Here is a 23,881-nt window from a genome sequence, read left to right on the forward strand (position 1 = left end):
ATTTAGCTATCCAGGTTACTCCCTGAAGTTATGTTTATACATCTTTTCCCCCCAACCTCCCCAGCTTTCAAATCTTTTAGCAAAACATGTGGCAGCAGTGTGTCTGCTCCCTCTGCTGGCCATACACCCTGCTAATTGCCTCCTTGGAACATTCATTCCTGCCTCCTGCTCTCATCATCCCTCCATGGAATTTTGTAAGTCTAGCTACCCACTATCCGACAATCATCTGCTGGTGGTGGTGCGTCTTGCTCTTCACAGCCCAAGAACTAAAGGAAACAGTCCACTTGGTGAGAGGAAACTCTCAACTGAAGCATCATGGGGCAAGCTAGCTATAGCACTAGGAAACAAAGGACAAACATACTTCACTAAAGGGACCATAGGAGCCAATTCCTAGTTGATGGGGATTCCCATTCAAATGGTGTTTGTGTGTGCACTGCGTCATGTGGGGTGGGGCTTACCTGGGCCCCTACAATATTTTATTCAAGTTGGCACCCCTGAAAGGGACAGTGGAAAGCACTCGTTACTTCTGCTATATACGTTTACCTCAATTCTGCCCCTTGTCCAAAATTGGTCCGTGTGTTTGTTATTGGATACCTATGGAGTAGCAGAAGCTAAATTGCATTTATCAGGCAAATGCAAGAGTGTACAATTCTAAAAATAAGAATCATTTTCAATGAACGTTGGAAGGCTCCATCTGGGCTAGAGTCAACTAACAAGTTCCAGAGCAAGCTAGCATAAAGACTCCCACTAGTGCAACAGGGCTTTCCCTTCCTCTCCTCTCCAGTGGCTGCCCAAAATCTGTTCCAGAGGATTGAGAGAACCCCCAGAACACAACATGGGGGGAGGAAAGGGGGCGTGTTCCATGGAGCAAGCAGAAATGCTTGCACGGATGGAAAGATCTCCCTCCTTAGCACTATGTTGAATTCCACCCAAGGTGGTGAGGTCGACTCAGTCAGAAGCCAAGGACTCAGCCAGTGGGTGGTGTATTGCACAAAGACCAGGGAAATTCAGGTTCCAAATCTCAGGCAAACTGTTTACTGGGTGGCCTTTGGACTGTCAATCTCATTAGATTTAACTACCTGAAATGGATGTTGTGAGGATAAAAGAAGGGATGGCTTTTTCAACTATGGGCTATCAGAAGCTTATCTTGTGAGTTCATCTTATCATATGTACATGACTGTTTTTTGGTTTTTTTACACTGGTGAAATCCTATAGTAGCCTACTCAGTCCTGAAGTCTTGCTGCAGGTAATGATATATTATATACGCAGATGAAAAACTAACTTATTAGAAAAAAAATCCAAAAAATGAAAAATCCCATGATAGCCTCTTAGCACCTCCATAGCCAAGCACTACTGTTGTCCTCACCATATCAAAAGTATTTACAGTGCTTAATTAATAGTAGTGACACACTACTCTTGCATCTGATTGTTGCTAGTTTACTGGTGGTAGTAACTACATGTCAGGCACAATATATATATTCTGCCTGAAATGTAGTTTTATACACACACACACACTTAGGAAGAAGAAATAGCTTTGCTGCAATAATAATAATAATAATTGGGCGGCTTCCAACAAAATATTAAAAGACATTCTCAACCATTTCTAGTATATCTTTGTCTGTGCATGGATCTCATAGATGGATGGCATAGCTGTCTATTAAACCTCTAGTTCAAAATGAAACTAATTTTCCTCCTTGCATTTTAGCTCTGAAGATCTCCATGCCTCTCACCTTGAACCATTTGTGATATATAAGAAACCAAGGTCCTTAACAGTAAAGTGCAAAAGGCACATATAGATCTTAACCTGTTAGTTATACTCCACTGCTCAGAGCTGCCAAATAATACAAAATGAGGGGTTACTTTACTATTAAGATCAAGGTATGACAAATTATAGATGTGTTTGTTCAACAATTTTAAGTTGACAAAATATGTCAACATAAAATATACTTTAATATGACCTTTTATTGCTGTATACTTTTGATGGAGAATCTATCCCAAACACAAAGCTGAGTTCAGTGCTGGAAAATTCTAAAATCCCGTGGTTAAATCCTGTTACATCAGCTGGATCCAAACTGAAATAACAGTATGAGAGCAGAGCAATATTTAGCCACATAAGATATGTCTATAGACCAAACATGACTGGGGAGGTGGGCATGGTTAAATTATGTGGGAATGTTAAAATTCCTTGGGTTTCTTCTTCAGCCTCTGTCACTCAGGGTTCTGTTTAAGTCCCCAGCCACCAGCTAAACCCAGCTTGCCGAAATTATGGGAAATGCATGCCTTACTCATGAAACAAATCTTCTCATGGGGCAGTCGGATTGGCATGTGCTTCCACTTTTATTGGGAAAAGATGCCTCTCCATAAAAGTGAAGGATAAGATTCCATATTTGCTCATCTTGACTTAACAGTTGAACGGCTGAGTTTTCATCTTGATGTCTGATGTCTTCCATGTTTGATACAAAGGTCACTCTCCTGTAGATAAACAGGCTGATGAGTGAGAACTCTTCATTGTCGATTCAGAATTCAAGTAGCTTATCCAACAAAAATTTAAAGAACCATTTAATAACCCACCATTTGGAAGAATGAGCAAATCCTTCCCACAGACCTGATTTTTGTTTATCTCTTGGGGGGACCTGTGTTTTGCTTTGTTGGCTTGATTTTTCTAACCCCAATAGGGGCTTGCGTTCTTCCTAAAAAAAATGGCTCCCACTTAGGGATGGATTCTTCTACTTTTGCCCAGTAAAGAGTCTAGAAAAGACATAACACAATATGCAATTTAACTTGGCTTCACAACATAATCTACTTTGTTTACCAGCCCATCACAAAACAATCCAAACATAAAATGTGTCATTAAAGCCTGTTTTACGTGTGAAGTAATTTAGAAAAGGCCAAACTACTTTGGTGCTAATTCTCAAATCCCTCAATTATACAATATAATGGAGGCTGGAAGGATTTCAATGCCTGGAGTAAATTTGCAATGATTGGATGTGCCCTCTTGTGGTGAATAATGTATTAGAATAGTAATCCTTGAACATTATAATTGTTTCCTTCATTTATACACAGGAGTTATATTTTTTCAGAATCACAAGGTTATTCCCAGAATTCTTAACAATAAAGTCCTTATCTAAAACATTTTAACTATGTAGTTGCTAGAAAGGTTTGGCATGTGCATAAATACAAGGATTTTAAAGGATTTTGAGGTAATTGGGTTCAAATAGTTTGAGGATGTTTTATGTGTTATAAAGCCACAACACCAAACAAAGTAATGGCAACATGGTTCAGAACAAAATTGAAAATGTCTAGGGCTTGCAAAGTTGCTCTGGCTTTAGCCATCTGAATTTATAGTCACTAAGACCCAGAGTGAGAGGAGTAGAGCCTTGTCTCTGCGTGTCATAGAGCCTGCAAAGTGCACAGCCAACTCTCAGGAGGAAGTCTGGTGCTTGTCTCTATACTGCTCAGTTTATTTGACCACCTCTGAGGAACCTGGATGTTAGGAAGAAGGCAGAGGATTGTTCCCTCAGTCATACTGTGTCTTGGATGTACTCCTTTAAGTTTAGAGAACTTTTGAAATACAGCACAGTGCGGCTGAGGGGACAATGTTGAAACTCTACTGAGAAAATGCCAAAATATGAATCAAGTGATAATGGAAATACAGCTTTGAACCTCATGAATCCCAATATGTTCAGGATTCTGAAAACAGCAGTATACAATGTATTGGAAATGAAAACTGTGACATAACATAAATAGAATTTAACATCCAACTAATGGGGTATTAGAGGCTGTATTTCTATTCCAACAAAGAATCTTAAATATAATGAAATCATCTGAAGAGGCTGCAGAGCACCAGGGGCACAGCAGTGATTGCATTTAAAAACCATGTTGTCATTAACAGCATCATGAAGAGCTTAAGGTAGCAGTAGCCAATGTGGTTGCCCTCCAGATGTTGATGGGCTCACCTTTCAGCCCCAGCCAGCATGACCAATGGTCAAGAATGAAAGCAGTTGGAGCACAATGACATCTGGAGGTCACTATGTTGGCAATCTTTGGCTTAAAAGTTTGCATTAAAGACTATGGAAAGCTGGGAGTTTGGCCTTAGGCTTACCTCAAGGTTAACAATGTCAGGGTGCAGAAGTAAGTGGTCTCTCGACTGTAGGTTTTTCCCTGCTGCTTTTATATCCTGCAACACATGAAGCACCAGAATTCATACACATGCAACAAAGCAGCAATATTATATACTGGGGCGAGGAATGTCAGGTCTGGAGGCCAAATGGGCCCCCCAGGTCTCTTTTATCTGGCCCTCAGAACTCTCTCTGGGCCACTCCTGTGGCAACATCCTTTTCCCTCAGGCCACACCCTGCACCAGCCCTATTCCACGTCCTCCTCAAAGGCTTTGGTCTGGCTAGAATGGGTCCGTGGACTGCAATAATTACTTTTGCTTGTTGGATAAAAGATGGAGAGATACATGTGCGTGGAAATCTCTGACTTTTCCATCTCCCAGAACCTGGAGAGCCTTAAAAGTAGGAGATAAAAGAGCTCAAAGACAGAGGGCATGAGCCTTAAAAGTAGAAGAGAAAAGAGCTCAAAGACAGAGGGCATGCGGCAGCATGAGTAGAAAAGACGATGAGAGTGACGAATGAGGAAGTGGGAGAGATGGGGAGTGGGATGGAGATTCACTCAGGACAACGCCATTATCCAAGAGGCTGAGTTCTATAGCCCTCTCTGCAAAGATTGAAATAAAATAGGATGGTAAGAAACTTGTCTTTATACTTTCCTGGGCAACCAGCCGGGAGCCTCTCACAGCATCCTGGCAATAAGGGAAATCAATGTACATGGTACCTGAACAGAAAAGGCATAAAAAGATCACAGATCACTGTCCCAAGTGATATACAATCTAAAGAGAAGATGAAGAATAAGGGCTTTGTAAATCATAATACTCTTTTTATATCAGCACCATTAGCTTCGTGTATGTTTCCAAGCTTAGTTCAAGATTCTAGTTAACACCTTTAAAATCCTAAAATGCTTAGGACCATGGTGCATAAGGACTGACATCTCCAGAAAGACCAGGATGCATAAGAGGGACTCACAAGAGAGGATGCACTCGGTTAGTGTATCCCTGCCCAAAAAGATAAATTTGCCTCACTAGGTCTCCCACTAAATACCTTCTTTGATTTTGGCAAAACTCCATCTGACCAGTGTCTGATTTTATTATACTTGGTAAGCAAGACACTTCACAGAAATTGTAAAGTTTTGAGAAAATGTACAAACCCTAAAAATGTCCAAAAAACCCCAGCAACAATTTGGATGAGTATCTTTACTGGTGTGTTAGTTCCAATAATCTTATGAAAAGCATTTTTTTGCTATTCTCCAGCAACTGATTTTCCCATTCAGGAGGGGCTTTGCATACAGGGATCAGCTGTTTCACATACTTCAACAAAGCTATTATATCAACAAGAGGAAGACACTGCACAGGAAAGTGGTTCGTGCGTGACTGAGCAAGAAGAAAAAACAACTATCGAAACAGTTTATCAAATAAGTTACAATTTTATTGGAATTGAAGGCTCTGCTGATCCATTGAATAAGTTAAGTGCTTAAGAATGGGTGTGTAGCCAGAACAATATCACAACTGTTGTTATACTAGCATTGTGGATATGCCACCAATGCAGATAGACATTCCAGTGCTCCTCACAGGCCCCTTTTATATTTATAACTTTTATTATTTTCAAGGGATTTGGGGAAAGTAAAAAGAAATCCCAGAATTAAGTTCATTATTGAACCAGCATTTTGTGGCTAGCGAACATTTTTTTTTAAAAAAAAATGTAGGGTTGGGGTATTAGATTTCTTGACACGTGTCACCACTGAAACCAGCTTCTTCCATTCTAGTTCCTTGAATCCGCTCTTGTTCTTAAATAGTTTCCTTTGTCTCTTGGTCACAGTACTTGGTCACAGAGTCAACTAATGACCAAAAAGAGTCAAAGCTTCAAAAGCTCTTTACAAGTCGCAAGACACAAATGTGCACCTGGCTGGAAAGGATCTCTGCTGTGGGTGTCCTGAGGATGAACGTTCTTCTGCAGCTCTTCCTGGTACTCATGGGCTGTTTCATTTCCTACCGCCTTTTCTTACTCTATATATGAGATAGCTCTCACTCATGGAAATGGGTGTTCAAAAACACGTTATACCCGGCAATGTTGCATCCCTACCTTCCTGGAAACAACTAAATCTCTCAAACGCGGTTGTCTTAGAAAGTGAAGGCAAATCCTTCAAGGAAGGAACTTTGAGGAATAAGGTATGCAACATGACAGAGATTTTAAATGAATCAGCTGTACCCTGACAAACACCCTTCAGACTTGGAGAGTTGTTTTTATTACTGAGGTACTTTTTACTGAGAGCGCTGACTGCATGAATTGAACTTTATGCGCTGGGGGTAATTTACAGTTAAGATGATTCACCATTTGGAGCGAAAGCATTTGCTGCGCACATGTGATGAAGCCAATATTCTTTCCGAAAGAAAGCCACAAAGTAACGGAGCTGCAAAGACAGACAGCAATTTTGTTGAAGCTCTTCCCTGCTCAAGACAAAGATGACTTGCTAATATGCATGCATAACATGTGCACAAAGATGTAGAAAGGCAGCAAGCTGTTCACCAGACATTCAAACTCCAATGAAAACTCACCTCTATTAGCTTTTCTGAGGAAATTTGCACATGGGCTTCCACTTTCCATGTGTTGGGTTCACAGAGAACTAGACTCAATCTGGGGGCGGGAGGGGGAAGCACCTCCTCGAAGCTGTGACACCCCCCTCTTTTTTGTGGGCTTTCATACACAAACATTAAAGAGATCAAGCGCAGGCCTTTTGGGCAAATTAAGAGAGATGGGAAGGGGCGTGGGAGTGGGGTGTGAAGGAGCCAGTGCTGAACAGAGATGGAAGGAGAGAGCATAGCAGATGGCATCGTCGGGAGCAGAGAGTGAGTGTGAAGAGTAAGGCATTTTTTAAAAATTAAGTTAAAAAAAGGAGGAAATTCCCCAAAGGGACTTCCCATCATTCCCAAAACATGGCAGCTTAGAAGAATAGGGATCCTGGTGCAACGGGATCAAAACAAAGAGACGCTCGCCAGGAGCGGAGGAGCCACTTGGAATATCACCGTTAAATTAAAACCAGCCTAAGCAGGGGTTGTGAGATCCAGACCCAATTTATTGCAGGCAGCAATGGAAAAGGAATGACGAAGTGAGCGATTGTGAACATGGTGAGACAGGGGAGGAAATGCAAGCTAACCTTTCCTCCTTCCCACACTCGTGCATTTATAGAAGTGTAAGACCCTCCCGATTTTGCTAAAAGGGGTGGTTCACAATGTCGGACTAACAGCTCCAGAGATTAAATGACAGAACAGATGCACCATGAAATGCAGACTCTTACGACACCTATCAAAACGTTTTCTCCTTGGCCTGAAGAGATCAACTGTCATGATAGCAAGACACCTCAGACTCCCTTTAACCCTGGTTTTCTAGGGTGTTGTATGGCAAAGTATTCTTACTGCAACACGCTCCAATCCACAGCACTGCTCTCAGGAAGATTTCCACAGCATTACGCAATCCTGTCCAAAATCAATTCAGCGGCTACTTTGTTTTAAAAATATATATATGATGGTAGGAAAGTAAAGTACAGTACTTTGGGGCAAGAGAAAATAGCTCTGGCTCGCTTGATTTTAGTTGAGAAGGGCACTTTGGCACAGCCTACATACCAGATGTGTCTTTTTGTTGCTCCTATCCAGTTTTAGCATATTTTGAAGTCTATTGTCATCCAGAACACTGATTTAATGACAGGAACTGACAGAATTTGTGGCTGGGAGCTGAAATGTGCCTTGGGGGTGGGATGATGTCTCTGAAAGATTAGATGGCACCTTTGCATGCTGCTGATAGCTAAAGGCAACCATGTCTTTTGTATGTGTCTTTTCCCTTTAAGGTTTGGCAACAGGGTTTGCTTTTGGCAAACCGTTTCAATATTTTAAAAGTCAGCAGTAATATAATATGCCTTTGGCATATCAAGTGCAGTTTTTTTGGACACTGCGATATAAAACATTTTGGGTTTTTAAAAGTTTCAAGAGGCGGCTGGGAGTAAAGGAACAGAGAAGGTGACAAGTAAAGGCCACATACAGCCCCTTGGAAGTCTACTAAATACCACTAGCTTCAGGTGAGGATGGAAAATACTACAAATCTACAATGCTGCTCCAGGAACAGTGCTTCAAAATACCTTCAGAAAAGATTCAGCACTGCCTATACTTTACTTATCACATCTGTTTCTCACACATATTCTCATTTTATAATTATGACACCCCTGTGAGGTAGGCTAGGCTGAGAGAGAGAGAGTGATTGTTATGAGGTGAAGTTCAGAAAGGATTTGAATCTAAACATTCTCAGTCCACATCCAGCATTCTGTCTTTCACACGGGCTCCATTTAGTATTAAACAATTCACTGCTTTATATTCTGTGCCATGTAATAAAATGAGACAGTACATTACCAATTAGCCAATCCCTCTCCTCAGATGGCATTGATGTGATTTCTGCTAAACTATGATGGACTTATGCGGTCCTGAGTGTGGTGCATTCTTAGCTTTGTAAGGCCATTTTTAATTTGTTTAAGAAACTTAACTCCTTGGTAGCCTCTCAAAAGGTAACTATTTCCCCAAAGTGATGCAGAATAAATCACTGAAAAACAAATATCAAAACTGACCATTCGAATATTAAATCAGTCGTATAAATCATTTTATTCCAAGCCAGTCAAAAATCTATAGAGTCCTAACTTGGAGCCACTGGAAAACATACAGTAACAAATATATTAACCTACCCTCTTAATTAAAAGCAGACTGAAATGAAACATCTTCAGGGATTATCTAAAAGAGAACAGCAAGGGAGCCAATCGTACCAACAGGGGGAAGGAGTTCCACTGAGAAAGGGAAGGAATTCGACTAAGAACAAAGGGCCCATCTTTCGTATCGGCCTTCCTAACCACCACTACTAACAGGCATATAAGCAGGGCCTCTGGAACTGATCTCAGTCAGTTCAGTCCTGTCATAAATGATTCAGATTTAAACTGGCTCTAATGAAATTGAATCTTTAGCAAAATAGTGAAGTAGAATCAAAGGTGGGAACAGACTGAATTCATATGTTAACAGTTCCTGCACATTATCTGATACAGAGGTGCCATCAAGAGAGCACACACTGTTGCATAGTGGGTGGCGGTTAGCTTTTGAAGAACATTTATTGATTAGGTGGTATCCACACGATGAGGAAAAGATCTCACCTGATCTGCACTGGGGAAATTATTTCAGTTTGTGATAGGGCAGAACAGTGAAGCTATTGAGCACTTGTATCTTGGCCTCGAGAAATTAAAGAACAGCATCCCCGAGTATGTTTTAATGAAGTTTGTGAACTGGGTAGCATACTACCAGGCATTATAAGAAATAAGGAGCATCTAGCTGAAAAACATAAATAACTTCATTCATTGATTTCTATGCTATTTAACTAGAAGTGCAGATGGAAAGGCAAAACAAGGTATCTAATATTAGAAAATCTGTCTTGGGAAGATGGAATCTAATTTTGAAGCTTAAAAGTTGCAAATGATGCTTATGGTGTTCAAGAGGTATCACCAGCTTTGTTAGTGATACCACCCTCCTCTGTCTTAATATATTTTTATTTATATTTGTTTAGTTCATTTATATACCACTTTGTAGTTCAGCAGAAATCTCTAAGTGGTTTACATACCCCAACAAGGAGGAAGTAAAAGAAGAAATAAAATACAAATTCCACATTCAAAATCTATAATACTAATTCTCATTCCATATTTTAAAGAGAGTATGGTAAGGTTTGAGAGCACATCTGACCGATTGCCTAATTTCTATTGTATCAGACACTTACTTGCTGCTCTTTTGTCAGTCATAGATGTATTTCCTGGCTGTGGGTGCAGTTAATTAATCAGTTTTGGTATTTATAATTATTTCACAATAATTATAATTTTAATCTAGTAGTACCCAACTTAAGGAATTGTGTGTGAGAGAAGGAAGTACTACTACTACTACTACTTGCCTTTATTGGCATAAGTTAAAACAGTAAAATTATAAAATCATACAAAGCCATCCAAATACATTGATAATCTAAACACATACAATACATAAAAGACTAGATAGCCACCATTAAATAAACCAGACAACTTTAGATTCAGCTTTAAAGATCTCGGCAAAACTTAGCCAAGAGGGAAGTATTATCCTAGCATTCAAAATTACTGGATTAACTGCTCGATCCTTAAGTAGAAACAGGTCCCAGTGACCCACTCTCAAATATGTGTACATAGGATTGCAACCCGAATGCCTTTGAATGTCAAAGAATCAATTTATTTCAGTTTTTGAATTCTCCTCCCTTTAATAAAACCAACAGAACAAGCCAATTTTTAATACTTGTGTTTCAGCCATTTCTGTTTTGGAAGTAAACAATTCTAGTTGTAACCAAGAGAGCAGTAATAACTCTTTTCATAGCTAAAAGCATAACAGAAGTAATTTTACTCAATTTCATTTGAATGCAGGCAAATACAATGACACCTCATCATGGCATCGGTGTATTTCTGAGAAAGCCAAATTAACAACTCTCCACATGGTAACTGTGAAATGTACAATGCCTGCTATCGGGAATAATTTTTAAAAGTTGGCACATAAATCTGAACCTTATTTTCAAGGTTCTAATATAATATTCTGCATGGATCTCTTTCCTGTTTTATTTTGTTATCAGAAAGCATCTGCAGTGCTGCATGCCTGTTAAAGCCAGAATAAAATTAATACATCTAAACTCACTAAAGTTGCATTTTCCTGCCAGACAATTTGTTTTGATGGTCATACATATGCTTTTATTCCTTCCTCAAATGTTCTAACATTTTTGACACTTGAGAGAAATTATTCAGCGCACTGTGATGGTAAACAGCGAATATTCTGCACTAACTTAAAAGAGCTTATAATATTTTACCTACAGGTATCAACAGACTGCTATTATCATCTCACCGTAAGCAACTGTTTTCATTTGAATACCTGGGGGCTAAAATTACATATATAGGGTGATAGTCAACTAAATCGTATTCAAAGTAAACCCACCAAAATTAATTAAGACGTCCATTTATTTCAATGGGTCTACTCTGAGTATGACTAACACTGGCTATCACCGCCCCCCAAAATGTCAATTATAGAGGAATTGTTATATGTAAAACTTTTTTTGAAATATGTGCATGGTTTCAGCAAGTTGCATTATGTGTGTTCTTTCTTCACAAATGTGGAATGCAAAATATATAAACAATAGCAGGGGTCAGCAACCTTTTTCAGCCCTGGGCCGGTCCATCATTCCTCAGACCATGTGGTGGGCTGGACTATATTTTGAAGGGGAAAAAATGAACGAATTCCAATGCCCCACAAATAACCCAGAGATGCATTTTAAATAAAAGGATACATTCTACTCATGTAAAAACACGCTGATTCCCGGACCGTCTGCGGGCCAGATTAAGAAGGCGATTGGGCCGCATTCGGCCCCCGGGCCTCAGGTTGCCTACCCCTGAGCTATAGGATCAACCTGGTATTCATCACAGAGCAGCAATTTCATCATTGGTCCCTGCTTCACACTGTTGAAGTAGCATGCATATCCTGATCTACCCATAGGGTGGCCTTCTATATATATCAGATGTGGAAACAGGGCAGACATCTATATATTGGTATGCATGAGGTGAGTGGTCACTGCTTTATGATGTCTTTGTGCATCTGATATACTTAGCTTTATGTGATATATGGTCTGCCACAGATGGTAGGCCATGGCAACCCTTCCCCACCCCAAACAAACCTTCATCTTCCCCTGTTTTTTCTTTTAAAATATCTTATTGGGACTTCTCCAAGCTCTAAACTGCTCATTCTATCAAAATGTAGCCAAATGCCAGTTCTTGTGAAGAACTAGGAGTCCCATCATGTGCAAATTTCCCTTTCTGCTCCTGACAGAAATAATTTCATAGGCACTGAACTGAAAATATGCACAAGAAGGTTACAGAACCCTCAGCTCCAAAAAGAGCAGAGTGGATGAGTGGGTGATCTGTCATAACATGTTTAGAACAAAGCAATTAAAGGGAAGTAATTTCCCATTTCCCAAAGAAAGAGGTGACACATCCCCACTCTTTTGAGACTGTACTGCCCCAGGGATGTCTCTAGAAAAGTAAAACAAAGACACACTGTCACAAAACATGACACCACAGCATGCACTAGAAGAGCAACCAGGTGAATGTTAAGGCATAGTTGCAAATATGTATGTATGTCCGTGAGAGATAAAGCAAGTACATATTTATTTTAAGTGGGGGATGGGAAAGAAATGCCCCACAAAATCAGGGGCATCACAACGAGGAGTTAGGAAAGTTGCTAGGCCCAATATAACCATAGTGGTTAACAAATACATGGTGGGCTACAGACAGTGGACTAGCTATTTCTTTGGGGGGGAAAACTATAAGCTATTTCACAACAGAAGAAAAATCCTTTATATCCAAAAGCAATCTTGTGTTTATGCTTGCCTAAAGAGAAGAGTCAGCAATCAGCCAGTTGGAAATGGTTTCCTTAGAGACAGTCGAACCTGCTGAATTTGAGCCAGACCAAGAAAGAGACGGTAAGATTTCTCATGTCTTGGCTCACTCCTAGAGCAATGTTTTGTCATAAAATTTGTGGAGATGGCCTTTGCTGGAATGGGCAAGCAAGTGCGAAAGAAATATCATGAGCTCATATCACCTTCCTCGGAAGGACTGCAGAAGTGCCCAGAGGACTGATTTAGCTCTGCAGAATGTTCTGTAAGAGAGTGAGTAGATAAGTCTTCGTAGCCTGGAGCAGACACAGTATTTCTGCACCTCACTGTTAAATGCTTCAGACATCGCAAGCTAAAATTACTGCTAGAAGAAGCAGAAGACTTTTGCAACAAATAAAATGGTGACATCCAACTCCTGAGACTGTTTCACTCTAGACTCCATCTTTGTTCTCAAAAGGAGAAAAACATGAAGGACCACACTGTCCACAGGGAACCTGCTTTTTGGTGGGGAGGGATGTGTTCCTGTGCACATGGTTTCTACCAGTGCATCTCACAGGGTTCCCATCCTCCCAATATAGAATCATTCCCTCCATAAACACCTTAGTTGTCATACTGATAGGAAGAATCAAAAATACCTGATATTAACCAACATGCTGGTAAGCATTTGAGGGCTAAGGACTATGCTGAGAACCAAATGAACCCGAGACCAGATTCTCTCAGCACAGCACAAATAGATCGCTTTAAATTATCCTTTATCTTTGGGTGAGAGTCAAGAAACCAGAAATTATTTTTCCACATTCTGGATCAGTCCTAGCTATCTTGGAAGGATAAAGAAAAACAACAGTAAGAGACCCAAGAAACAAAACCATAAACAATTACAAGACCCAGAATATTAAAAAGTGATACTGCATTACACACACACACACACACACACACACCATTTCCCCTCCCCCCCTCTCTCCATTTATATTCAACAGAAAGGGCAGTTGAGATGACAAACGGAATTATGAAAATCTGAACATGTGCCTCCATTCACTTTCTTCATGCGATATTTAAATAGATATTTGGGCATTATTTTGTTCCATGTGAGTATGTCAAGGCAGACCTTTTGCTCTAAGAAGCTTACAATCCATTACTCAACATGGTACCACATATTCCAGGAGACAAATGAGAAGCAAGGGAGAAAGAACAGGCCCATATAATCAGAGCGACAACAGAGGTGAATAGTTTTGGCTGCAGAATACTGGATATTGGTTAGGGGACTGAGGTAGGGCAATGGAAGACTAGAGAGAAGGTTGCAGTAATTGGGATGAGAGTTAATTTTAAAAAGAGTTTGCAACATTACTGATTCTATCAATTATTTCAATTAAGTTTAATGAAGACTCAAAGCCAACATCCTGGAAAGAGCAATATTAACCTAAACACACATTTTAGTTATTGACAAACCTAGTCATTCACCACCTGCGTTTTAGCTTTAGGCAGAGGTGTTTGGGTTTTTTTAGAACCATGATCACAGTCTGGTCACCAAAAGGTTATGTATATTCCCCCCTTACAATCTAGTGGTATATGAATTTTGTGAAATAAACAAACAAATAAATGGCACTCCCTGCCCTGGTGGGATCATGAGTAGGATCTCCTCTCTCAATCTCACTGCGTGGACTTATCAGAATTCAGGTTCACTGATTCCTGTCCACTGATCCTCATCTAGCTAATCACTGCTTCTAGTCACTGGCACAGCACCTGCACAGCCACTCCTGCTTCAGGTGGATTGGAGAGACAGAACAAGAAATAATGCCAAAAGTAAATAAAACACCACAATTAGAAGCATGCAGACAGAGCTAAAACAAGCAGAGAAGACGTACAGTAAATCAGCTTAAAAATGCCTGGACAAATAAATAAGCTTTGACACAACACCGAAATGATTGTAACATTGCTAGCAGGGACAGGGAGGAAATTCCAAAGATGAAGTGCAACCAAAGAGCAAGAGTCTTTTTTCCCTCCTTTGTTGCTACATAATTAACTTCCCCTGGACATGGAGAAGAGCCTCCTATGAACATCTTAAGACTTGGGCAGGTTGCTGCAGGTATTTGAGTCCCAAGCTGTTCAGGACTTTAAAAGGTAAGCCCCAGCAGTATGAAATGAACAGTGTAAAGATAAGCTGATCACACTTCAGTGTTAAGCACCTCTGCTTCCTTCTGCATATGGTCCTGAACAAATTTACCACTATCTGAATGCCAGTGTGGTGTAGCAGCTAGAGTAATGACTAGGACCTGGGAGACCAGGGTTCAAATGCTCAGCCAGGGAGCATGCTGGGTGACCCTGAAGCAGGCACTGTCACGGGGGTGGAGAACCACGCGTGCCACCTTGAGCTCCTTGGAGGGAAAGGTGGGATATAAATGTAATAAAATTCAATGGAATTAGCACAGTGGAAAACAGTGTCTTTTAAATGCCATATGGAAATTTCACTATTCAGCTACTGGTTAAAAGTAATGAAAACTTACATTTAAAAGTGCTACATTTCTTTTACGAGCTGCATCAGCTTCTTGTATTTGCCATGTCTTCTCAGCTTCTTTGTCTCCTAGATGACTCTCCATCTGCTGAAGCAACACCATTCTCTGAGACAGTCTACAAAAGGGAAACATTCTGATAAGTGGGCAGACCATTCTTTCTGCACAACAGCAAGAAAAACAGCCACCTTTTACCCTCACCCATTTCTTCTCCAATTATGTTGAATACAGCGTGGGTGCACTGAAGGAGGGGGAAAAGCACAGGAAGTCCCTTACGTGATGTGCTCCTGTGGAGAAAGCAACCATCATGTTGTACAACAAGCAGGCTCTGTGAACAAATGAGACACCCAGCACTGAACACCGCCGAAGAGACGTGTGTAAAGCAGAGTTGGGAATAATAACTAACTGTACCATTAGTAATAATATGGGTTAACTGGGTTCTGCTATTGTACATAGCCCATGTTCATATGCAAAAGGAAGGCTGTCATTTAAAGGAATATCCACTTATCTTCCTCAGATTCTAAATAATCAGGTATGCTTTTCCTTAAATATATTATCTTTACAATATTCTCTTCTACAGTCCCCTCCCTCCAAAGTTCCACTTCATTTCCAACTGTACAATAAGGTTCCTTCTAAACCCCAAACTAACCAATAGGCTTCAGATCAAAGGCTCTCTGGCTGTTTTTTCCCTACCTGCGGATAAGGATAATTCTGCATCCTTGGCTATAATCTCCCACAGAGCAACCAGTAGTGGAAGATTTAATGATCAGGAACAGAGAAATGGATTGGTGACAAACTTGATGATGGTATGGTGTATGCCTGCCTGGTGTGAAGGTTGCAAACATCATGCATTGTCCTGATAAGGCCAATCACTAGTTTTGGTACATGCTAGCACCAGGGGGGTTGGGAAATATTGACATGAGGCTGTGGAAGCCAAATTTAGACTCCTAGGTAACATGTTCAAGTTCAGGGCCTGCATGGTAAAATGCTACCTGATTTATATGCTGGGCCTGCAGACAGGGTTGTGGGATCTCAATGCATGGTTAAGGTGGCTAATGGGAGGAATGCTTTAGATTGTTTGTGCATTGTAAAACTTTTGGGGTAAGTCACATTTGTACAGAAAGAGACAGGCCCCTCTTGAACCAGAATGGAAGCAAATTTCTGGAGCCTATCAAAAAGGTTGCAGAGCAGCTTTAAAAATACTTTGATGGGGAAAGCCAACAAAAGCTGTGATGCATCTGCTTTGGGATTACACATCATATGAAAGTGTAAATCTTTCAGAACGTCATAATGGTGGTAGGGTCTTAGGCAGAAGTCTCCCTCTCCCTTTACCTGCTACATTATCCATTTTTTCAACTGTTGATACGAGGATTGAACCTAGAATTTTCTTCATTCAAAGCATAAGCTCTACAGCTGAGCTGTGATCCCTGTCCTAAAGCAGGCGTTGGAACCGGTAGTGCTTTACATGTTGCTGGACAACACCTCCCATCATCCTTGACCATTGGCTATGGTGGCTGGAGCTGATGGAATCTAATATGTGGAGATCCACAGGCCCTACACCACTGCCCTAAAGCTCAGAAAGTATTTCTTTTGAAGAAGAAAAATATCAGTAAATATCACTTACATTCAATTTCCTGTAAGCCATTCTAAGACTCCATATGTCAAATAACATTGCCTCGGTGATTATTTCTTTTCTTAATTAATTCAGTCTAGTCCTATTAAGTCTCCACTTCTTATTACACCCACCACTATTTGTATTGCCCTTGTTGTACTTTGCAAGATTTGCTTTTTCCTCTCTGAGAAGTGATAGTCAGAAATGCACATAAGAGTTTTCACAGATTTTGGTACTAAGCTTATGACAACTTTTATACTCTTTTTACCCTTTCCTAAATTCTCCCTGCCGTTTCAGCTGCTGAAGCACAATGAGGCAGTGTCAAGCTTGTCAGTGATTCTCATACGACAGAAACAGAAGTTCTGCTATATTATATGGCAGGCATTCCCAAACTGGACCCTCCAGTGTTTTGGGACTACAACTCCCATCATCCCTAGCTAACAGGACCAGTGGCCAGGGATGATGGGAGTTGTAGTCCCAAAACAGCTGGAGGGTCCAGTTTGGGAATGCCTTTTATATGGGGTTGCTTTTTTAAAGACAAAATGATTAATCATATAGAAGAATAAGTCTTGTTGAGGAGAACCAGCATGGCTTCTAAAAAAATGGCTTGACTAGACTTTTGGAGTTCTTTGAGAGTGTTGCAAAGCACGTATATAAGGGTTATCTAGAATACATTATATATTTAATCTTCCAATAATATTTTGATTAAGTCCTTCAACCAAAGGCTCCTTTGTAAACTTAATAAACACAGGATAAGAGGATGGATCAACAGCTGGTTAAATAAGAGGAAGCGGAGATCAGGAATAAATTGCCATTTCTCACAATGGAGGGATGTGAATAGTGAGGAACACCCCCCCCCCCAAGGAGCAGTATTGAGAACTGTGCTTTATACCTTGTTCATAAATGATCTGAACTTAGAAGCAAGCAGTGAGCCAGTAAAGTTTACATACATACCAAATTACTGAGGGTGCTGAAAACAAAACAGGAATGTGAAGAGCTCCAAAAAGATCTTTCCAAACTGAGCAAATAGGCATTGAATTAACATACGAGGGTCAAACAAGAAGTTAGTTACTAACAAAATGGAGAAACTAAAGTTTTAAAGCAAACTGTTTCTGCCTTCTTTATTTGCTCTCCCTTCTTAGGTTACCTTCAAGACCAGAATGACTAGCAGAAACTTATATCAAATAAAATATCACTTGAAGGTCCTATAATGTAATTTACACCACTAGCTGCAACCAGGTTGTCATGTTCAGTACTTGTGTAAAATAACAATGGGTCTAAGCACGTGTTTGGAACCATAAATCCACAATCGGTTAAAAAGCACTTCAATTCAGATGATCACAGCTTCTCTGATGCATCAGTCATTGAAATAAAGATGCCATCAGATCCAGAAACACTGGAAATAGGGAAGCTCCCCAGTAAAGAATGTCACCTTAATTAACACCACATTGTCTTAACCTAGGTTCAGCAAATGCCACACCTGAATAATCTGTACCTAGCACCTTGACCCACAGCACCTTTTGATTCACATCAGAGCAGCTGGAAGGTGGAGCTGGAAGATTTTTGTTTTGTCACAATTTTAAAAAGCATTACAATTCACAATTTTACATTTTACTTTTTGAATGAAAGAACTTAATTATTCAAAGCATAGTAAAACATTGTTATTAATTCAAACATAAATGTTTTATGTTTTAGTGAGATATATATGCTGAAATTTTAGTTTCAATATGAAGAAAAAATACTGGACAGAAATGAGGCCTCAGACTGAATTTAAGAAGGCTGAATCCAATTGCTCAGGTTTAGCTAGAATTTAAGTAGAATATTCAATATTAATAGTCAGGCTTTCACTTAGCATTTTTCATCAGAGGAGCAGCACTGGCATCATAGCACCCCCTTGAGGCAATCTTTTTAGTTTTCTATTGTTACAACTTCCAAGAAGCTCAGTTGGGGAAAAAATGATACTGGTCTAAGAGACAGGTTACTTTTTCTGGAGTATTTACATAGTAGCAAACGTCTTTCATACAGAAAAAAGCCCAGTTACACTTAGCCTGGTAAATAAGATCACAAACTGGTATAAATGTAAAAAAGCCTAGGAAATTATTTCAGATTCTTAGCCACACGTGTCAAACTTTTTGGTGTTTTTTTTTCTTTCTCCTAACTCCTAAGAGGCAGGATTTTGTCTGAAATAAATACTTACATTTCTTCATGTCTTTTAGCAAGTTGAACTTCTTGTGCTAAATAGGATGCCATCTTTAGTCATATGACTAATGCCTCAGTTTTACCACTCTGTCAATGAAGAAAAAGAAGCTAAAATTGTTTCTTTAAATATACAGAGAGATACTTCTAGGGAAATCTATTAAAATACAGTGATAAAGCTAAATATAACACAGAATTAGTGGCTACATAACTGCCTTTTAAAAAGTGAAATCTGATTCATGAACATTCTCAGGATCATAATATTGCCGGGGGGGGGGTTTAGCTCCTCCGGTGGAGGACACGTTAAGGTCCTTCTCAGGTATTTTGTCCACCTTTGGTCCCCACCCTACATTCAGCTCTCACCTGTTGGCTCCTAGAAGCTGTCAGCATGCAACTACGACCACACCCTGGAAACAGCTTTGACTGGCCAGCTAAACCAAGTAGTCAATGGGTCTCAAACCCTTGGTGAATTAGGGACTTCCCCTGCATGCAAATAGAGGCTCTGATGGATTCGGTGGAAGAGACCAAGAGTAGTTCCAGCGGTCAAGAAGGCAGTTTCTGCACATGCTGCAGAGGGGGCTTGTCAACCTAGGAAGCCCATCTAGGAGAAAGAAAACTATGATCCTAAACCCCCGCTGCCTTGTGGGATATCTTTGGTAGAAGACAAGGCCAAGGAGTAAACACTATACAAATCCAGAGTGGAGTCCCTAAGATGGTTGGATGGCACCTTGTATGCCTCCATCTGGCAACGGCTGCAGCCAAGCTGGTGCCAAAAGTGTCGCTTTTCTTTTGGATCACGTCTGTGAGGCTGAGGGGTGTGTGTGTCTTGTTGTCTGGGCAGCCCAATCCCTCCATGCATACTGCACAGACGTGTGTCCCAGGGAAGTCACTTCAGTGATGCTAATGCAGTAGTTTGACTTCACCCCCGCAGGAGAACGCCATTGTCTTGAAACAGACAGACATCAACAACAATACTGCTGGGCTGTATTTATGTTAAAGGCACATACTGCTAACCACTTCAGCAAAACTGGACTTGTTGAACAAATGTTTCAGATGTTGGAACGGGCATCAAGTTACTATTAACAATTTAGTGGAACAGACCCCCCATGAGAAGAGGTTGACTCTCATTCCTTTGATGCTTTTAAGCAGAGGTTGGATGGTCATCTGTCATGTATGATCTGGTTGAGATTCCTGCATTGCAGGGGGTTGGGACTAGATGACCCTTAGGTCTCTTCCAAGTCTACTATTCTGTTTCTATGATAATATGGTGCTCAACTCTCTTCACAACCACATCATTATATTTAATGTTTCATATCCTATGTTCTCTCCCAGGTGCACAACAGGAAAATAGAGCTTTGTCCTTGAGTAAATGAGGAATTTGAACCTGGGCCTTTCTGATCCAAGTCCAGCATTCTAGCCATTGTCCCACAATGTTTCCTTTTTGAAAACTGTGCACTCTTCCACAACGTAACTCCTGGGCAGGAACACTCATACAGCCTTTGCTTATTTGTTTGAAAGGCAAACATCAATAAGTGTTCCTTGTTCAGGTAGTGGTAGCTTTTATGGGAAGGATGTTTAGGTAGCTCTTATGAATCCCTAAAAACAAACACATCGGAAACTGGGCATTAACCCAAGCTTTGCTCTTTTGCAACTTACTTCAATCCCACTCACAATGTATAGACAAGACTTTTTAAAATGCACCTTTCATTTTTAGAGAAGCTGCTTTCTCTCTCTCCTTCCCTTTTTGAGGTTTGGGGGTGGGCAAAAAGAAAAAGAGAAGCACAGATGTTACCTCCACAGCAAGATATCCTCCTTGTTATATATGAACATAATATTATGGAAGTTCTGTAGAAAATCTGAAACACACTTGGGACATGCACCCCAATCCAACTGTAACTACATTTATAAAAAAAAGGAATTTACATATGATTAGTTGCACCTGAACAAAGATAGGCATGCACATTCATATGTACTTCCTATCAAATCAATGCAGCACAGATAAGAGCATTCATATTGATGTACATTCTGACAAACAAGAATCTGTATTGCTTTGTCTGTGGCATGGCAGAAGCAGAGGAGGGGCACCCCAGGAACTCTTTTACAAAACCCATAGTTTGTTTTAAACTGTGCTTGAATGTGACACGTGGACCAGGTGAATATTAGTTAATATTGCATGGTTCCTCAGATATATATGCTGTGCATTTTTTATAAAAAAAGTGTCTTCATTTAATGGTGTTATTTCATAACATAGTTAACCTGAGATGCCTCTATTCTGAAGAGCAGACTCAACACACAGTCATTTATCAGATTTTTTTTTTAAAAAAAACTGTATTTACTTTGGAGAAGCAAAGAAAGCATGTCAACATCACTTTGCTGCATGCCTGAACATGTTGAGTTCATTTGGGTATGTACATGAGTGTGGCAATGTTAATGTCATGCACATGCTTGAATGCACTTAAACTATTTCAGTGCAAGTCATTCAATCCTGGAGCAGTCTAGGTAATTCTAGAGCATGCCTGAATATAGCAGAAGACTTTTTCTGATCCTTTGTCCTTTCTGCCTCAGTTTATGAGACTAGATCATAACATAGAATGTTGGCATGGAGCATATAACCACCAGCTGAAGAAACCATCAACAGCTCCATCAACCATCAGCCCCATATTCTCTGGAACAACTTAAGGCCTGTATGTCTTGAAGGAAAGCAGAAGTGAGGAAATCCAGGCTAGGGAGCTGGTGGCATCAGCTCCTGAAGTCAGCCTCACAATATCTGTTCAGAATATTTGTGCCATTCGTTAATATTTTAAATTTTAATTGGATGCCTTGGCAGAATGACAGTACAGAATTGCAACAAATGAATAAAGAATATATTAATAGTGATCTTAGTTTCCTTACATAGTCAAAGTAGCACCATCTACACACAAGGTGAAGTTATAAGTAGGCTTGGGGGAACGCAAAGGTTTACTGAATGAATGAATGAATGAATGGGGGGGGGGGGACTCCCGAGGGAGGGGAGAAACCCTAAAGCAGCCAAAAATGAGGTCTGAGTATGTAATGCTGACTGACCTGTTTTTCTTTGGTGAGGGAGGAGGGAAAATGAATTGTATGAGAGAGAAAATAAAAGCACACCACAATGCAACATTTTGTTGTAGGTTCCACTTTCTTCTCTGATGTTTAGAGACCTATCTCGCACAAAACGTGGATGTTCATTTTTCTACTCCAAGTCTTGTCAAAATGGGGCTTTAGAGCTCACTCACTTTCATTGGTTAAGGAGACATTCCAACAGCAATTTCTCCAGCGCAGCCCCTCCTCGTGCTTCCTTCTCTCTTTCTCACTGTAATGGGCAAGAACCAGACTTCGCTTCATACTGAGGATAGAGGAGGAATGCAGCTGTAAAGTACATCACCAGCAAAGTTCTCCCTCCAACTTAGGCTTAGGATATATATAAAGGTTTGACTTAACTAGCTGGATATAACATTTATATGCACAGAGACAAAGAAACCTACCCTGTTGTGAACGGTCACTGTGCTAATCTTGTAACACTTCTGAGCTTCGTACAGGGATGGTAAGCCTGAACCTCTTGCACTGCATGGTCTTTTGGCTTATTTACAACCTTGTGCTGTTATGAAAGCAGATGCTGCTGCTGCAACCTTGCTGACGCTAAGCATGTCTGTGTCTGGTAAAGGTAAAGGGACCCCTGACCATTAGGTCCAGTCGTGACCGACTCTGGGGTTGCGGTGCTCATCTCGCTTTATTGGCCGAGGGAGCCGGTGTACAGCTTCCAGGTCATGTGGCCAGCATGACTAAGCTGCTTCTGGCGAACCAGAGCAGCGCATGGAAACGCTGTTTACCTTCCCGCCAGAGTGGTACCTATTTATCTACTTGCACTTTGACATGCTTTCGAACTGCTAGGTGGGCAGGAGCTGGCACCGAGCAACGGGAGCTCACCCCGTCGCGGGGATTCGAACCACCGATCTTCTGATCGGCAAGTCCTAGGCTCTGTGGTTTAACCCACAGAGCCACCCACAATTTATACCAAAGCCATACACATGATATATGTGTACCTTCCAGATGTTTGGCGCTCCAGTTCCCATCAACCCTGGCCAGTGCAGCTAGTGGCCAAGGATGATGGGTGCTGGGAGTCTCAAAACACCTGGAGGGCACCACGTTGGCTATCTCTGCAATGCAATGCAGCACACAGCAGTCCTCAGGCAATGCACCTTGGGAGCTGAGTCAACGATCCTTGATATGAGAGCAAGAGTTATTGGTTGCATGCATGTCCCTGGAGCTCCTTGAAATCCTTGCTCCATCGAACTTTGGTTCCTTCACCACCCCTGCCTCAGAAATCTGAACTCCGTCCTTTCAACTCCCGCCCTTTCAAGCCCTGTGCGGAGAATGCACCATTATGCGAGGGGTGAAGAGAATGTTCATTCCAGGAGGAATGAACTACAGTACCAGAGAGGGAATGGGGAGGGGGGCTGGAGGAGGAGGAAGGGAGTGGGGACCAGGGCGGAAGAACCCAAGCATGGGAGATTGGAGGGGGGAGCTTGTGGACAGCACCACTAAATGAAGGAAAGAGGGGTCAAATATAACAAAGTGAACAATGAGACCGTACCACAGCGTGAAGCGTAAAAAAAAGCCTTAAGAGAGCTGTGAGGTGAAAGGAAGCTACCTCCATCGCGACCCGAATACAGATAGCCGCAATCTTTTCCTCTCCCTCTCTCTTAACTTTTCTTCTCAGTCCATTGCTGCCGTTAGGAGACGCCCAACAACCGTTCCGCTCGACTAGCTGTTATCGCGATACCATAAAAAAAGCGAGCGCGGGAGGGGGAGCAGTAAAAGAGGGCGACGGTTGAAACCGTTTGATTGGCCGTCTTCCTCTGAAAAGGGCGCGGCTACGCAAGTAGTGCACAGAACTGGCCCTTTTCCGCACTCGGCGCGCGGTCGCTGTCGTAAGCGGGCGAAGAAAGGGGGCGGAGCAAGTCGTTAGC

At 41.1% G+C, this 23,881-nt stretch overlaps 1 protein-coding gene and 1 long non-coding RNA gene across 2 annotated transcripts; both read right to left on the reverse strand.

The window, feature by feature from the left end:
• Positions 1–1,931: 1,931 nt before the first annotated feature.
• Positions 1,932–23,774, reverse strand: CEP15 (centrosomal protein 15). Its single transcript, XM_083493664.1, has 6 exons — positions 23,506–23,774; positions 22,148–22,257; positions 18,895–18,983; positions 15,080–15,203; positions 4,103–4,177; positions 1,932–2,748 (listed from the first exon to the last, which is right to left on the reverse strand). Exons 3-6 carry the CDS (start codon positions 18,945–18,947, stop codon positions 2,617–2,619), a joined length of 384 nt encoding a protein of 127 aa, XP_083349790.1. The 5' UTR covers positions 18,948–18,983; positions 22,148–22,257; positions 23,506–23,774; the 3' UTR covers positions 1,932–2,616.
• Positions 5,814–8,696, reverse strand: LOC310702141. Its single transcript, XR_014523288.1, has 2 exons — positions 8,513–8,696; positions 5,814–6,525 (listed from the first exon to the last, which is right to left on the reverse strand). It is a non-coding gene; the product is annotated as an uncharacterized lncRNA (long non-coding RNA).
• Positions 23,775–23,881: the final 107 nt, after the last annotated feature.

The sequence above is a fragment of the Podarcis liolepis genome (genome assembly GCF_965112155.1).
Source record: "Podarcis liolepis genome assembly, chromosome: 2".
In the NCBI taxonomy this organism is placed as follows: domain Eukaryota; kingdom Metazoa; phylum Chordata; class Lepidosauria; order Squamata; family Lacertidae; genus Podarcis; species Podarcis liolepis.

Excerpts from the sequence above, each read along its gene's own strand:
- CEP15 (XM_083493664.1), bottom strand. The coding sequence starts at position 18,947 with ATGGCATCCTATTTAGCACAAGAAGTTCAACTTGCTAAAAGACATGAA. Across the intron at positions 15,204-18,894 it reads GCTAAAAGACATGAAGAAAT|ACTGTCTCAGAGAATGGTGT; the intron begins GTAAGTATTTAT and ends TCCCTTTTGTAG. Across the intron at positions 2,749-4,102 it reads CTGACATTGTTAACCTTGAG|ACTCTTTACTGGGCAAAAGT; the intron begins GTAAGCCTAAGG and ends TGTCTTTTCTAG.